An 18429-nucleotide genomic window follows, 5' to 3' on the forward strand; every position below is an offset into this window, starting at 1 on the left:
TAAACATTCATTATCCATTCTTTGACTTCATAAAAGCTGTTGTATATGGTGCAACCAATATTATTGTGCAGTTATTTTTAGTTTGTTTTGTGGTTTTTTGGCTTTGCATTTGAATGTTGTATATTGCTGGGATAATCTACATCTAGCTAATGTCTCCTGTTAGCCAATCGTTGTGTTTAATGTTACCCTAATATTACCCTCCCAGAGTAAGGTCCTAGGAGACATTAACCAGATGTAGAGGATCCCAGCAGTATGCAACATTCAAATGCAAAGCACAAAAACAACAAAACAAATAAACATCCTGTAACTGCAAAATAATATTGGTTGCACCATATTCAACAGCTTGTATGACTACAAAGACTGGATAATGAGTGTTTAATGTCTAGAGGGCCTGTTATTTGCTCTGGGTTTTTATTTCCTACATGGATAATGTTTATGAGAGGCTGTAGCCTGGCAATAAAGTTCCATAAAGAATTAATCAAGTATTCCATTTCAAGTCACTTCATGACTTACTGGCACTCTGTATCTGTCACACTCAGTCTTCCAATGCATGCAGATGCAAGAGACGGTCAAGGGTAGATTTGGGGAAAATGATTGAGAAGTTCGGAAAATCTCTAAGCCACACCAAGGTCTTTTTCAGTTATCTGTTATGTCCAATGGGCCACGTGCTTCTCTGAATGTTGGTAGATACACAAATACAGTTGAAGTGGGAAGTTTACATACACCTTAGCCAAATACAATTAAACTCAGTTTTTCACCGTTCCTGACATTTAATCCTAGTAAAATTCCCTATCTTAGGTCAGTTAGGATCACCACTTTATTTTAAGAATGTAAAATGTCAGAATAATAGTAGAGAGAATGATTTATTTCAGCTTTTATTTCTTTCATCACATTCCCAGTGGGTCAGAAGTTTTCATACACTCAATTAGTATTTGGTAGCATTGCCTTCAAATTGTTTAACTTTTTGGGTAGCCTTCCACAAGCTTCCCACAATAAGTTGGGTGAATTTTGGCCCATTCCTCCTGACAGAGCTGGTGTAACTGAGTCAGGTTTGTAGGCCTCCTTGCTCACACATGCTTTTTCAGTTCTGCCCACAAATTTTCTATGGACCGAGGTCAGGGCTTTGTGATGGCCACTCCAATACCTTGACTTTGTTGTCCTTAAGCCATTTTGCCACAACTTTGGAAGCATGCTTGGGGTCATTGTCCATTTGGAAGACCCATTTGCGACCAAGCTTTAACTTCCTGACTGATGTCTTGAGTTGTTGCTTCAATATATCCACATAATTTTCCCGCCTCATGATGCCATCTATTTTGTGAAGTGCACCAGTCCCTCCTGCAGCAAAGCACCCCCACAACAGGATGCTGCCACCCCCATGCGTCACGGTTGGGATGATGTTCTTCGGGCTTGCAAGCCTCCCCCTTTTTCCTCCAAACATAACGATGGTCGTTATGGCCAAACAGTTCTATTTTTGTTTCATCAGACCACGGGACATTTCTCCAAAAGTAGGATCTTTGTCCCCATGTGCAGTTGCAAACTGTAGTCTGGCTTTTTTATGGCGGTTTTGGAGCAGTGGCTTCTTCCTTGCTGAGCGGCCTTTCAGGTTATGACGATATAGGACTCGTTTTACTGTGGATATATATACTTATGTACCTGTTTCCTCCAGCATCTTCACAAGGTCCTTTGCTTTTGTTCTGGGATTGATTTGCACTTTTCAAACCAAAGTACGTTCATCTCTAGGAGACAGAACGTGTCTCCTTCCTGAACGGTATGACGGCTGTGTGGTCCCATGGTGTTTATACTTGCGTACTACTGTTTGTACAGATGAACGTGGTACCTTCAGGCATTTGGAAATTGATCCCAAGGATGAATCAGACTTGTGAAGGTCTACAATTATTTTCTGAGGTCTTGGCTGATTTCTTTTGATTTTCCCATGATGTCAAGCAAAGAGGCACTGAGTTTGAAGGGAGGCCTTGAAATATATCCACAGGTGCACCTCCAATTGACTCAAATTATGTCAATTAGCCTATCAGATGTTTCCAAAGCCATGACATCATTTTCTGGAATTTTCCAAGCTGTTTAAAGACACAGTCAAATTAGAGTATGTACATTTCTGACCCACTGGAATTGTGATACAGTGAACTGTCAAGTGAAATAATCTGTCTGTAAACAATTGTTGGAAAAAATTACTTGTGTCATGCACAAAGTAGATGTCCTAACTGACTTCCCAAAACGATAGTTTGTTAACAAGAAATGCGTGGAGTGGTTGAAAAACGAGTTTTAATAATTCCAACCTAAGTATATGTAAACTTACTACTTCAACTGTAAGTATAAAACTTCACATAGTAAGTTAGTTATTTGTTGTTGGCGTTGGTATCCAGGTAAATTATACCTGAATGTTTGTACGGATTATCAGTATTTTAGCAATTGTTTTGCTGAATACACAAATTGACTCCCACCCTCCATTCTGCTCTGAAAATATTGTATTTTTCTTCTGATATTGGTAGCAGGTGTCTGTTGATATACAGTTGAAGTCGGAAGTTTACATACACTTAGGTTGGAGTCATTAAAACTTGTTGGGGACAAAGATCGTACTTTTTGGTGAAATGTCCTCTGGTCTGATGAAACAAAAGTAGAACTGTTTGGCCATAATGACCATTGTTATGTTTGGAGGAAAAAGGGGGATGCTTGCCAGCCTAAGAACACCATCCCAACCGTGAAGCACGGGGGTGGCAGCATCATGTTGTGGGGTGCTTTGCTGCAGGAGGGACTGGTGCACTTCACAAAATAGATGGCATCATGAGGTTGGCAAATGATGTGGCTATATTGAAGCAACATCTCAAGACATCAGTCAGGAAGTTAAAACTTGGTCTCAAATGGGTCTTCCAAATGGACAATGACCCGAAGCACACTTCCAAAGTTGTGGCAAAATGGCTTAGAGGACAACAAAGTAAAGGTATTGGAATGGCCATCACAAAGCCCTGACCTCGGTCCTATAGAAAATTTGTGGGCAGAACTGAAAAATCATGTGTGAGCAAGGAGGCCTACAAACCTGACTCAGTTACACCAGCTCTGTCAGGAGGAATGGGCCAAAATTCACCCAACTTATTGGGGGAAGCTTGTGGAAGGCTACCCAAAATGTTTGACCCAAGTTAAACAATTTAAAGGCAATGCTACCAAATACTAATTGAGTGTATGTAAACTTATGACCCACTGGGAATGTGACGAACGAAATAAAAGCTGAAATAAATCATTCTCTCTACTATTATTCTGACATTTCACATTCTTAAAATAAAGTGGTGATCCTAACTGACCTAAGACAGGGACTTTTCACTAGGATTAAATGTCAGGAATTGTGAAAAACTGAGTTTAAATGTATTTGGCTAAGGTGTATGTAAACTTCTGACTTCACCTATAGATTGTCATAAACAATGTCTACAATTAGGAGACTAAAAGGCATGTTGGTGGTAAAAAATTTGTGAGACAAATGAGGAAAAAAAGAAAGAGGTATTTTTAAAGATCTCAAAAATACTTATTTTGCCATTTTGCTTCAAACAGCAGTTTTAAATAAAGAGTAACGTGAGTTTCAGCACTAATCCACTGGGGCTAGGAACTCAATCAAGTATTCAATTGTGATCTATTAATCTAGTCTGGAAATCGTCCTCTTTCAGCTATGCATATATGCAATGCTGCTCCGAGTCACTGAGATACTGATGAAGATAATGGTCTTCACTTTGACTAAAATGAGGCCAGAAAAGTATCTATTCTTTGTGGGAGTCTTAACAATAAACTTTAATTAGGTAGATAGAACTGGTAAATGGTATAGTAGTGTGATGAGAATAGTTTATCAGGGACAAATACCCCCTCCAACATAGTTTGAATAACATTGTGTTTTTGTTACCATTCAATACATCATAATTAGCTAAATTCATTCCTAAAATGTATGACGTCAAGGTTTGCATAAAGTCTGTCTTTTGGCATTGTTTTCATCTAAAAACCTCATAAACATATTACATACTGTAGACCTAAACAGTAGCACATTCCCTGGGAAGTTTTAAAAACAAGAATTCTCCATTAATTGGGGTGTCCTGTCTGAAGCTATATATTTACAGATTATATTTGCCCTGTCTCCATACCTTCCATGGTACTCTGTCCTTTCAGGACTAGACCTGACCTGCATTACTGATTTTCTGCATGGTGTCTGCTTGTTGCTTTCTGTGAGCTGTGTTTATCAGTTACACCGTTGTTTGAGCGTAATATTTTTATAGATGTGAACAGAATCCAGAAAACATGTCTTTATTTCATTATGTTCCCTTATTAAATGTTCAATACATATGTTTGTTTTTTTGTCTGCTTGTGTGCACTTTTATTTTGGATTTCCTGCTGGGCTTGACTAGCTGTTGTTGACAGTGGCCAATATACTGAGGGGAAATCTATGCTCTGTTCTGTCCCAGCTTCAGTACCTCCCTCCCCCTTGGGGAGACTGCAAGTCCACTCCCATCGACTCTGAGTTCTTCTCCACGTACAGCATCACAGCCTGCCGTATCGACTGTGAGACACGCTACCTGGTGGAGAACTGTAACTGCAGGATGGTCCACATGCCTGGTACTCACACACATCTTGGCTTGACCATCACATAGTTCCTCAATGGAATATGATTAATAATGTTTTCTGTGTTGTTGTTGTTATTCATAGGAATATGTAGTTAGGTTAACATTACATTTTTGTTTTGTCCTCTCTCTCTCTTTCTCTCTCGCTCTCTCTGACGTGTTGAATAGGGTCCGCAACGGTATGCACGCCCGAGCAGTACAAAGACTGTGCAGACCCAGCTTTAGGTAAGGCAGAAACAATGGTAATGATATAAGATTAGGAATATGAACCAGTTATCACTGATCAGTAGATACACCAAACAACATTTTAGTTTGAGATATGAGTACGAAAGCGTTTATACAATACAGCATTTTGAAATAAGGAACTGCTGAGCAGCAAAGGTTGTTTTTGCAGCTTCTTTTGAATTGCACTACTTTTTATCATGGTGAATTGAGCCCAGGACTCCCATTCTACTGTCATCCCCCACAGACTTCTTGGTAGAGAAAGACAATGACTACTGTGTGTGTGAGACACCCTGCAGCATGACACGCTATGGCAAGGAGCTGTCCATGGTGAAAATACCCAGTAAAGCCTCTGCCAAATATCTGGCCAAGAAATTCAACAAAACTGAACAGTACATCGGGTAAGTATCTGGATAGTTACAGTGAGTTAACAACTTCAAACAAATTCAGGCTGAAATAGCCACCTGTCCCTTTTAATAGCCAGCAATGGTACACATTTCAGCAAATAAATGACTATTTCAAATAAACGCTGGGTCTAAATGAATTGTTTCCAATTTTACCATGAATTGTTTACTAGGTTTAATGTGAGATTTGTTACATTAAATAATTAAGTAATGACTCTGAAAAAATATGGCAATCATCTGTTTTTATCGTCATTAAGAAATTGACAGCCATTGGCTGCTAACAGCTGAGATCTACTAGCTAGCTGGCTAGCATAAAAACAGCTAACAACTTCGGGAGTACGGACCCCCAGAAATCACGCTCTAGTGGCGGATCACGCTCTAGTGGCGAAAGTAAAAACTGACGAAAATGCACAGTCAAAGAGGAGAATAATTATTCTGTCAAGGAAGTTTTATTTTATTTTAAATAGAGGTATACTTAGACAGAAGACATGTAACACAGTGTGTAAATGATAACACATTAGTGCAGGAAATAAAAAATATTAAAATGCTGGAAGTGGAATTAAACAATGAACGACAGTTGAAGTCGGAAGTTTACATACACTTAGGTTGGAGTCATTAAAACTCGTTTTTCAACCACTCCACAAATGTCTTGTTAACAAACTATAGTTTTGGCAAGTTGGTTAGGACATCTACTTTCTGCATGACACAGGTCATTTTTCCAACAATTGTTTACAGACAGATTATTTCACTTACAACTCACTGTCTCACAATTCCAGTGGGTCAGGAGTTTACATACTCTAAGTTGACTGTTCCTTCAATCAGCTTGGAAAATTACAGAAAATGATATCATGGCTTTAGAAGCTTCTGATAGGGTAATTGACATGATTTGAGTCAATTGGAGGTGTACCTGTGGATGTATTTCAAGGCCTACCTTCAAACTCAGTGCCTCTTTGCTTAACATTATGGGAAAATCAAAAGAAATCAGCCAAGACCTCAGAAGAAAAATTGTAGACCTCCACAAGTCTGGTTCATCCTTGGGAGCAATTTCCAAACGCATGAAGGTACCACGTTCATCTGTACAAACAATAGTACGCAAGTATAAACACCATGGGACCACACAGCCGTCATACCGTTCAGGAAGGAGACACGTTCTGTCTCCTAGAGATGAACGTACTTTGGTTTGAAAAGTGCAAATCAATCCCAGAACAACAGCAAAGGACCTTGTGAAGATGCTGGAGGAAACATGTAAAACGAGTCCTATATCGACATAACCTGAAAGGCCGCTCAGCAAGGAAGAAGCCACTGCTCCAAAACTGCCATAAAAAAGCCAGACTACAGTTTGCAACTGCACATGGGGACAAAGGTCGTACTTTTTGCCCTCTGGTCTGATAGAACAAAAATAGAACTGTTTGGCCAAAATGACCATCATTATGTTTGGAGGAAAAAGGGGGAGGCTTGCAAGCCGAAGAACACCATCCCAACCGTGAAGCACGGGGGTGGCAGCATCATGTTGTGGGGGTGCTTTGCTGCAGGAGGGACTGGTGCACTTCACAAAATAGATGGCATCATGAGGCGGGAAAATTATGTGGATATATTGAAGCAACATCTCAAGACATCAGTCAGGAAGTTAAAGCTTGGTCGCAAATGGGTCTTCCAAATGGACAATGACCCCAAGCATACTTCCAAAGTTGTGGCAAAATGGCTTAAGGACAACAAAGTCATGGTTGGAGTGGCCATCACAAAGCCCTGACCTCAGTCCAAAAGAAAATTTGTGGGCAGAACTGAAAAAGCATGTGTGAGCAAGGAGGCCTACAAACCTGACTCAGTTACACCAGCTCTGTCAGGAGTAATGGGCCAAAATTCACCCAACTTATTGTGGGAAGCTTGTGGAAGGCTACCCAAAACGTTTGACCCAAGTTAAACAATTTGAAGGCAATGCTACCAAATACTAATTGAGTGAATGTAAACTTCTGACCCACTGGGAATGTGATGAAAGAAATAAAAGCTGAAATAAATAATTCTCTCTACTATTATTCTGACATTTCACATTCTTAAAATAAAGTGGTGATCCTAACTGACCTAAAACAGGGAATTGTTACTTGGATTAAATGTCAGGAATGGTGAAAAACTGAGTTTAATATATTTGGCTAAGTTGTATGTTAACTTCCGACTTCAACTGTATGCAAATGAGCAAAAGCTGTGTACATTAAGGAAACAGAAGTCTCTATCTATTAAGCGCCTGTTGTGTTCAGTGATTTAAGCAAATAATCACCCGGGCTATTAATTGAAGTTTTACGGTAAGTGACGTAACAATCAGAGGTTTGGATTTTGATTAAAATCATAATAAAAGTATGATATTGGTCTCCACTGTTCACCTTTATTGTGAATTAATGCAAAATGTCTCAGAATTAGTCAATTAAATCAATCAATTGTATCTCTAAGATGTACGTTATAAAGTAACACCTTTTCGATTTATTTGTTTTTGTCTCTAGAGAAAACTTACTAGTCCTGGACATCTTCTTTGAGGCATTGAATTATGAGAAGATTGAACAGAAGAAGGCGTATGAAATTGCAGGGTTGCTTGGTGAGCGATTGTTTCAAGTTTTCCCATCAGGTTCATGATCTGTTTTTACAGACTGAGAGGAAACGCATTAGGCCTGAACATCACATCCTCAGCAAGCACTACATGTTGTCCCATTGTGTGATCATGCCTGCTGGTCTAAACTCCTTTTGAGACTATTTTCTTTGACCCTGTAAGACTCAGTCGAATGCATTTTTAGAATGTACTTGAAAAGAGCACTCAGTCAGGAGAGGCAGATGAAAAGCATAGTCTGGATGGACAGTTTCTGCTCTGAGTCTGACAGCTCTCATCTCACTGAGAGACAGAGTTAAAGTGAATGTTTCAGGAGTTGTTTTGTGCGCTGTGTTTCTTAATATTTTTATTTCACCTTTATTTCACCAGGTAGACCAGTTGAGAACAAGTTCTCATTTACAACTGCGATCTGGCCAAGATAAAGCAAAGCAGTGTGACACAACAACACAGAGTTACACATGGAATAAACAAACGTACAGTCAATAACACAGTATAAAAAAATCTATCTACAGTGTGTGCAAATGATGTAAGATTAAGGAGGTTAAGCAATAAATAGGCCATAGTGGCAAAGTAATTACAATTTAGCAATTAAACACTGGAGTGATAGATGTGCAGAAGATGAATGTGCAAGTAGAGATCCTGGGGTGCAAAGGAGCAAAAAATAATAATAATAACAATATGGGGATGAGGTAGTTGGATGGGCTATTTACAGATGGTCTATGTGCAGGTGCAATGATCTGTGAGCTGCTCTGACAGCTGATGCTTAAAGTTAGTGAGGGACATATGAGTCTCCAGCTTCAGTGGTTTTTGCAATTCGTTCCAGTCATTGGCAGCAGAGAACTGGAAGGAAATGTGGCCAAAGGAAGAATTGGATTTGGGGGTGACCAGTGAAATATACCTGCTGGAGCGCGTGCTACGGGTGGGTGCTGCTATGGTGACCAGTGAACTGAGATAAGGCGGGGCTTTACCTAGCAAAGACTTATAGATGACCTGGAGCCAGTAGGTTTGGCGACGAATATGAAGCGAGGGCCAGCCAACGAGAGCATACAGTGGTGGATAGTGTATGGGGCTTTGGTGACAAAACGGATGGCACTGTGATAGACTGCATCCAATTTGCTGAGTAGAGTGTTGGAGGCTATTTTGTAAAATGACATCGCCGAAGTCGAGGATCGGTAGGATAGTCAGTTTTACGAGGGTATGTTTGGCAGCATGAGTGAAGAATGCTTTGTTGCGAAATAGGAAGCCGATTCTAGATTTAATTTTGGATTGGAGATGCTTAATGTGAGTCTGGAAGGAGAGTTTACAGTCTAGCCAGACACCTAGGTATTTCTAATTGTCCACATATCAGAACCGTCCAGAGTAGTGATGCTGGACAGGCGGGCAGGTGCGAACAGCGATCGGTTAAAGAGCATGCATTTAGTTTTACTTGCATTTAAGAGCAGTTGGAGGCCACGGAAGGAGAGTTGTATGGCATTGAAGCTCGTCTGGAGATTAGTTAACACAGTGCCCAAAGAAGGGCCAGAAGTATACAGAATGGTGTCGTCTGCGTAGAGGTGAATCAGAGAATCACCAGCAGCAAGAGCGACATCATTGATATATAGAGAGAAAAGAGTCGGCCCAAGATTTGAACCCTGTGGCACCCCCATAGAGACTGTCAGAGGTCCGGACAACAGGCCCTCCGATTTGACACAAAGAAGTAGTTGGTGAACCAGGCGAGGCAGTCATTTGAGATACCAAGGCTGTTGAGTCTGCCGTTAAGAATGTGGTGATTGACAGAGTCGAAGGCCTTGACCAGGTCGATGAATACGGCTGCACAGTATTGTCTTTTATCGATGGCGGTTATGATATCGTTTAGGACCTTGAGCGTGGCTGAGGTGCACCCATGACCAGCTCGAAAACCAGATTGCATAGCAGAGAAGTTACGGTGGGATTCGAAATGGTCAGTGATCTGTTTGTTAACTTGTCTTTTGAAGACCTTAGAAAGGCAGGGCAGGATAGATATAGGTCTGTAACAGTTTGGGTCTTGAGTGTCACCCTTTGAAGAGGGGGATGACAACGGCAGCTTTCCAATCTTTGGGGATCTCAGACGATACAAAAGAGAGGTTGAACAGGCTAGTAATAGGGGCTGCAACAATTGCGGTGGATAATTTTAGAAAGAGAGGGTCCAGATTGTCTAGCCCAGCTGATTTGTAGGGGTCCAGATTGCGCAACTCTTTCAGAACATCAGTTATCTGGATTTGCGTGAATGAGAAATGGGGGAGGTTTGGGCAAGTTGCTGTGGGGAGTGCAGGGCTGTTGACCGGGGTAGGGGTAGCCAGGTGGAAAGCATGGCCAGCCGTAGAAAAATGCTTATTAAAATTCTCAATTATCGTGGATTTATTGGTGGTGACAGTGTTTCCTAGCCTCAGTGCAGTGGGCAGCTGGGAGGAGGTGCTCTTATTCTACATGGACTTTACAGTGTCCCAGAACTTTTTGCAGTTTGTGCTACAGGATGAAAATGTCTATTTGAAAAAGCTAGCCTTTGCTTTCCTAACTGCCTGTGTATATTGGTTCCTAACTTCCCTGAAAAGTTGCATATCGCGGGGGCTATTCGATGCTAATGCAGTACACCACAGGATGTTTTTGTACTGGTCAAGGACAGTCAGGTCTGGAGTGAACCAAGGGCTATATCTGTTCCTGGTTCAAACTGTTTTGAATGGGGCATGCTTATTTAAGATTGTGAGGAAAGCACTTTTAAAGAATAACCAGGCATCCTCTACTGACGGAATGAGGTCAATATCCTTCCAGGATACCCGGGCCAGGTCGATTAGAAAGGCCTGCTCGCTGAAGTGTTTTAGGGAGTGTTTGACAGTGATGAGGGGTTATTATCTGTCTGACTGTGGTATTGCCTGTTTATGTCTTTTCATCTGTCATCCTCTTTTCAGGTGACATTGGTGGGCAGATGGGTCTGTTCATTGGAGCCAGTGTTTTAACTATACTGGAAATATTTGACTACTTATATGAGGTAAAGTGGAGGCATTCACATTTTTTTTATCACTTAAAAGTATTCTCAAGTAGTAGAGTTGGGGTTATATGTTGAACGTACACAATTCATTCATGATGATGAATTATTTAAATTTAATCAAAAATACGACAAACCCTTGTCCTAATGATGTTGTCTGTCTATATGGTTTTAAGTGTTTTCAACTGTTTGCACTGTCTGGTTTGTTGTGATGTTAACTAGACACTCTTGTATTTAGGTATTTAAGGATAAAGTTTTGGGTTACTTCATGCGCAAGAAACGACCGCAGCGTTGTCCAAGCGACAATCTGGTAATTTGAGTCTCCCACAATTCACTGGTTTGTAGTTCTGCACTGCACTACAAACAAAGTAATCCACTGTAATGTGTCAGAATCTCAAGCCTTTTTCATGACCAATCAATGACAGATGTGGAACGCAAATCCAAGTGAGCACTTTTTCTTTAGTTATATACAGTGCCTTCAGAAAGTATTCATACCCCTTGACTTATTTCATATTTTGTTGTGTTACAGCCTGAATTCAAAATGGATTAAAGAGATTTTTTTCTCATTCATCTACACACAATACCCCATAATGACAAAGTGAAAAAAAATTGCAATTTTAGCACATTGATTGAAAATGAAATACAGAATTATCTCATTTATATACAGTACCAGTCAACATTTTGGGCACACCTACTCATTCAAGGGTTTTAAAAATGTATTATGTGACTTGTTAAGCAAAATTTTACTCCTGAACTTACTTGGGCTTACCATAACAAAGGGGTTGAATACTTATTGACTGAAGACATTTCAGGTTTTCATTTTGTTTTCATTTGTAAGAATTTCGAAAAACATAATTCTACTTTGACATTGTGTGTTGTGTGTAGAACAGTGACAATAACATCTAAATGTAATACATTTTAAATTTAGGCTGTAAAACAAAAAAATGTGGAACAACTCAAGGGGTGTGAATACTTTCTGAAGGCACTGTATATGCCCAGTTGGTTAGTCTGGTTCCAAGGTAGTGAAAAAGCCCTGGGTTTCTGTGAAGGTAGTGAAAAAGCCCTGGGTTTCTGTTTCTGCATGAGCTATCTGCATGCACGGCTGCTTCAGTCTTGGAGTTTTTCCCATAAACTGATGTGGTGGAAAAGGTTAGATAAAGATGTCCTGGCTCCACTACTGAGATAACTGCAGCTGCATGTGCCAAGGAGGTATTTCTCCTACTGATATTTTTGTAAAACCTATAAACCAAATAAAAAATAAAAGAACTCTAAGACTGAATGAACAGGAAGGCTTTAAAATACACTTCTGTTGTTACTTGGCTTTCAGCTCTTTTTGCATTATGTGTAAAATAGAAAGTCCAGTTGGATACAGCCTACGGATTTGGACATGTTGACACTTGGATACAGTTTGACTTACAGTATGCTAAAAAAAGCAGTTTAAAAGGTATATTGTAATTTAAACAGTTGAAAAGGTCTATTGTAATTTAAACAGTGGAAAAGGTCTATTGTAATTTAAACCGTCAAAAAGGTATATAGTAATTTAAACAGTCGAAAAGGCAAGAGATGTTTGACAATTAATATCATAGATATGGTTCTGTGTTTTTATTTGCTTGTTGAAATGGAAATAACAGGTTTATTCAGAGCATTCTATGTGACAAAGAGGAGGGAGAAGTAAACAATTTCAACTGGATGTACCCTATGAGAGATCCGCTCCAGGCATCGAATAGTGTCTTTAGTATCACATTGTGTCAGCACTATCTCAGCTTGATACTGGTAGAACCCATCATATCTGAACAGCTAAATCTGGACACATGGAGAGAAACACTTCTCCCAAACCTGTTTTCATGCCTGTTGCCTTAACTGTTTCTTAGTGAATCAACAATACTATGCATGCCAGTCTCTCTTGGCTAAGAGTTAAGGAAATACACTTCATCACTTCTTGTTTTAATAAGAAACATGAATGTGTTGGAAATTCCAATTTGTTTGCATAGTCAAGTTACACACAGCACTGATACACACACTTACCCCACCAGACATGGTACCAGGGGTCTTTTCACAGTCCCAGGTCCAGTACAAATTCAAGGAAACATACAGTATTATACAGAGCCATGATTGCATGGAACTCCCTTCTATCTCATATAGCGCAAATGAACATCAAACCTGCTTTAAAAAAAATTAAATAAAGAAACACCTCACAGCACAAAGCCTCTCCCTCGTGTGACCTACTTTTTATGTGTATGTACTGACATGTATGTGTAACTGATAGACGCACACACACACTACATGCAAATGTTTTTAAATATATGTAAATTGTAAAGTATGTTGTCTTTTTCGTTGTGTGTCGGAGCCCAGTAAGACTAGCTGTCGCCACTGGTGTAGGCTAATGGGGATCCTAGTAAAATCAAAACAGAGTAGAGTAGAGAAAAGACCTTTGTGGCATCACAACAGTTTTTCCTCAGGTTTCAGCATTATAGATGCTTTTCATCAGCAGGAACCAACAATGTTATGTAACATACCCTGACTAGAGGCACATACTGCAACATGAAACAAGGACATGGAGCTTTAGGTGGATGTAATGCTGTTTTACTATAACATTGTTTCTCCACCCATGTCATGTAATCATCCATTATTGGAGGCTTTCTTTGCATTGAAACATAATGATAAGCCATATTTAATAGCTTTTTTTCATGTTCCCCAATCCTCTTCTCCTTTACTTCCAACTCCATTCACCACCTCTCCTCTCTAACCACCCAATGAATCAATCTAGATGAGATCAAGACAAGAGCTATATGAAAACAGTAAAATAAGTAATGCACATGAATGTTAAACATAGTGGTATGATAGTTCTAAGACTACTGACTTTACATAGTACATTAGATGGCATGTAAGACGAATAGCGCCAATAGCAACCCTTTCATATCAAGATACAGTATATTAGTGATTTCTATTAATTTTAAGGAATGTCTACAATTTTTGAAACATTATGAAAAACATACATGGGCAGAGACTAAGAATGGTCTCTTGCTTTCTCAAATGTCTCTGATTTTGAGACTTTCATTGAAATTAAATGGCTGAATGGAGGTAGCTCTCTGTGACATTTATGTATTGGTGTGCAGCATTCTTCTCTGTACCTAATCAATTACACAGGGCTGTAGCCTAGCCATTGTGCACAGACAGACTTGCTTGGTGGGGCCACTTGTTTACTTACTTATCAGCTCTGCATTGTATTTTAATTTCATTTCAGTCACCCTCATCTTTCTTTTCATCATGTCTATTCCAGGAGTTTCCAGAGAACCCAACCAGCCCTGGTGTCACGCCTAATCATGCCCCCAGGTAGCAAACCCCATTGATAATAGATCCTCCCACCCATACTGTCCTTCTTTTTCAGACATTCTGGGAACCATTTCATACATCATTTCCATTCTGGTTAATGAGATGTTGGTTCACCTAAAGCTGGTTTGGTGGGTGATTTTGTAGAGATGTTGGTTCACCTGAAGCTGGTTTGGTGGGTGATTTTGTAGAGATCTTGGTTCACCTGAAGCTGGTTTGGTGGGTGATTTTGTAGAGATCTTGGTTCACCTGAAGCTGGTTTGGTGGGTGATTTTGTAGAGATGTTGGTTCACCTGAAGCTGGTTTTGTGGGTGATTTTGCAGAGATGTAAAACATACTAGTAGTGATCACTTTATACATTTGTTTTTCCAACATTGCGTTAGGTCAATCTTGCTAAAAACAATATAATGTATTTTCTGTAGAGACTATTCTGAAATCAATGACTCTTAATGCCGTAAATAGATTTGCTGTGTGGATTTTTCATTCTGAGATTATTATCGGTTTCTTATAAACAATGAATTGTTTGGATTCTCCATCTGTTAAGACAATTTGGGACTCGGCTAAAAGAAAATTAGCTTCCTTCTTATTGTTTTCACTGAATAATAAAGATGCTTTCCTTCCCTTAGGATAAAATGCAGTTTCCTGAGAAAAATATAAACGTGTATACATACATAATTTGTTGTAGATGGCACAACAAAAGCTGATCCGCAGGGGATCATCTACATATTGCTTCCCTGCAGCACCAAGGTCCATTTAAGGGGACCATTTTACTGGAACCTGTGTCCAATAACATCACTAGATGCATTCCTTTGTGATGCTATCACAGGTCTGCATGCTATGCAGTTTGCACCAAATTAAATGGTTCTTTGTCTGCTGAAATAGCTATCTACAGCTACGGTATGGCTAATGCTTCTTTTGAACCCACATATCAGCAATATATTAACTGAAACAACCGCAGTTGCACTAAACGTATGCAGACATCATGTGGATGTCGATGAACATGTAGGAATTAAGATACTAACATAGAGACAAGGACTAAAAAACTGTTTTGTTTTCTCTTTCCCTTCTTCATCCATACCATACCCCTCTTCTCTTTCTTCTCTCTACCCATACCCTGAAACATAACTGACCTACTTTAAATGTCCCCTACACTACCAATTTAATGTTCACCCATTTGTATTGTATTATTTTGTCAATGTGTGTACTATGCTTTCAACCCTCTCCCTCTGTCTGATGTCTAAATGATGGTTAACGTCATGTTATCTACATCTATTCTGTTTCCACTTGGTTCTGGTTATGTTAAATTGTCCCACTTTTTTCCTATTTATGTCCCATCCCCTCCAATTTTTACTGTGACCTGTGTGCCTCTCGATCTCCTCTTCTCCTCCCTCCCTCATCACCCCTCCCTTAATACGGTTGAACTCCTCTTCCCTCCCTCCCTCCCTCCCTTCCCTTGTCTTACAGAGCACCTGTGACACCCTCCGGAGTCACTCGGACAGTCTCGGATTCACGCCGAACATGTTACCTCGTCACCCGACTCTAGGCAACTTTGAGGAGTTTGCTTGTTGACGACATAAAGCAGGGTGGGGGGGAAGGGGGGGTGGCACGTGGGATCTTCGGGGTTTGACAGAAAACTGTGAAATAACTTATGTATTATTACAAACATGGTTAGTGTAGAGTAGTAGGATCTAGCGATTGCCTGAATAGAAATAGAACACTATCATAAGAATAAAACCATTTCCAAAGCAGAACTCAGGTGACGGATATATCAAGGCGTCGACGACACTATTTATTTGATGTTCCATTCATGTTGCATTCTATTAAACAGGGTGACATTAGTGTGTTTGAATTGGTTTTAATCAGCCTAGTAATGTATAAGACTAGTAATGTATAAGACTAGTAATGTAGATGGAAAGGACTTAAGAGTGGTCTCAGTTCATGTCAACTTATTTATACCATTGTAATATACTCAACAAAAATATAAACGCAACATGCAACAATTTCAAAGATTTTCCTGAGTTACAGTTCATAGGAAATCAGTCAATTGAAATATATGAATTAGGCCCTAATCTATGGATATCACATGATTGGGAATACAGATATGCACTTGTTGGTCACAGATACCTTTAAAAAAAAAGTTGGGTGTGGATTAGGAAACCAGTCAGTATCTGGTATGACCACCATTTGCCTCATGCAGCGCAAAACATTTCCTTCGCATAGAGTTGATCAGGCTGTTGACTGTGGCCTGTGGAATGTTGTCCCACTCCTCTTTAATGGCTGTGTGAAGTTGGTGGGAACTGGAACGCGCTGTTGTACACATCAATCCAGAGCATCCCAATCATACTCAATGGGTAACATGTCTAGTAAGTATACATGCCATGGATGAACTGGGAAATGTTCAGCTTCCAGGAACTGTGTACAGATCCTTGCAACATGGGGCCGTGTATTACCATGCTGAAACATGAGTTGATGGCGGCGGATGAATGGCACTACAATGGGCCTCAGGATCTTGTCACTGTATCTCTGTGCATTCAAATTGCCATTGTGCTCGTTGTCCTTATGCCTGCCCATACCATAACCCCACCACCACCACCATGGGGCACTCTGCTCACAACATTGTCATCAGAAAACAGCTCGCCCACACAACGCCATACACGTCGTGGTCTGCGGTTGTGAGGCCGGTTGGATGTACAGCCAAATTCTCTAAAACGACGCTTATGGTAGAGAAATTAACATTCAGTTCTCTGGCAACAGCTCTGTTGAACATTCCAGCAGTCAGTATGCCAATTGCATGCTCCCTCAAAACTTGAGACATCTGTGGCATTGTGTTGTGTGACAAAACTGCACATTTTAGACTGGCCTTTTATTGTCCCCAGCAGAAGGTGCACCTGTGTAATGATCATGCTGTTTAGTCAGATAACTGATATGCTACACCTGTCAGGGGGATGGATTATCTTGACAAAAGAGAAATGCTCACTAACAGGGATATAAACAAATTTGTGCACACAATTTGAGGGAAATAAGCTTTTTGTGTGTATGGAACATTTCTTGGATCTTTTATTTCAGCTCATGAAACTTGGGACCAACACTTTACATGATGCATTCATATTTTTGTTCAGTGTAGCAGTCAGTTCTGGTGTGCTGAATATCAAATTGAGAGGCTAGCCATGGTTAGCATGTGTAGCATCAGCATAGCCAGGTCCATTCATTAGTAGAATCAAGAGGGGTTTTAAAGACATATTCATGTTACCACTCTTTCATTTATAACTCATTGAGAGAAAGAGAATGCAGATTTCAGTGATGCCCACTCAACTATGATCACAATGCTCAAAGGAGAACAGCAGACCTAACTTGAACCCCCCCAGTAATAGACAGTTCGCAGTAATTGTGTTGCCTTCGTACTCAAATGATTCTGTTCAGAGATTGATCCTATCACTGATTTGAAACTGTAAACCACCAAGTAATGAAAGCCTCTTGCGTTAGGTCCCCGGAAGAGAAACTATTGCAAGATTATTGAATGCAATTCTTTGTTTACAAGTTACATATTAGAAAGTGGAAAAAAGTGTTTGTTTTCACATATGAACAATCACAACTTTTCCATAAGATTTGGGGAAAATAGGAATATTTCCCATTGTTATATATAGTGCTCCACATGCTTTCTATCTGTTTACTGCTGAAAAAATGTACATCAATGACAACATTTTCTTCTGTCGTGGTTTCCCATTTTTTCTGGGAATAGAGCTGTCATACTGACCGTACTGTCACTGGAAAAGGACACTCTTCACAGGAGTCTGCTGTAACTCAGCACCCCCTCCTAATCACCACTTTCAATAGAATAGACAAACAAGCAAGACAATCCACCCAAACCTAAAGTTAGTTTATGTGGGTGTTGTTCAAATGGTTTTGTTCCATGACCATGGCTTTTAACTGCTACAAAAACACTCATTAGCACAAGTCCCCTGTGATAGTAAACTATTCTCTATTGGGAACTAGTGAAGTACAAACATTGTCAAGGTGGTGTTCTAAATATTGATTGAAATGTGTAAATACCAGATCAAAATGCCATTAGGAAATTCAATCTCGCTCATGTGTTGATATGTTTATAGTATGTAAAAAAATAAGACAAAAAAATGTATCCATTACTGCTGTTGCGCCATAAGGGAATTGGAGGACAAGGGAGCTGCAGACTTGCCATATGAGCACACGATGGCCTACCCCAAGAGTTGTCCATTAGTTTGTGTTGTTATCCAAGTGGACCTCAAGTGTCTT

General features: G+C 39.9%; 1 protein-coding gene across 6 annotated transcripts in view; it reads left to right on the forward strand.

Annotated features, from left to right (window-relative positions):
* The window catches only part of LOC106569349 (acid-sensing ion channel 1C), a 184263-nt gene that overhangs the window by 163849 nt on the left and 1985 nt on the right, over positions 1-18429 (forward strand). For 3 of the 6 annotated variants that reach the window (XM_045694204.1, XM_014140643.2, XM_014140640.2), the window contains exons 4-11: positions 4455-4605; positions 4779-4835; positions 5080-5233; positions 7729-7820; positions 10754-10833; positions 11069-11140; positions 14111-14163; positions 15625-17708. In XM_045694204.1, coding sequence (XP_045550160.1) covers positions 4455-4605; positions 4779-4835; positions 5080-5233; positions 7729-7820; positions 10754-10833; positions 11069-11140; positions 14111-14163; positions 15625-15703 — 738 coding nt within the window. In that variant the 3' untranslated portion in view covers positions 15704-17708. Of the gene's footprint in view, positions 1-4454; positions 4606-4778; positions 4836-5079; positions 5234-7728; positions 7821-10753; positions 10834-11068; positions 11150-14110; positions 14164-15624; positions 17709-18429 lie in introns of those variants that run through there. The other 3 variants (XM_014140641.2, XM_045694205.1, XM_014140642.2) reach the window with 3 other exon arrangements.

This window comes from Salmo salar, chromosome ssa14 (genome assembly GCF_905237065.1).
Source record: "Salmo salar chromosome ssa14, Ssal_v3.1, whole genome shotgun sequence".
In the NCBI taxonomy this organism is placed as follows: Eukaryota; Metazoa; Chordata; class Actinopteri; order Salmoniformes; family Salmonidae; genus Salmo; species Salmo salar.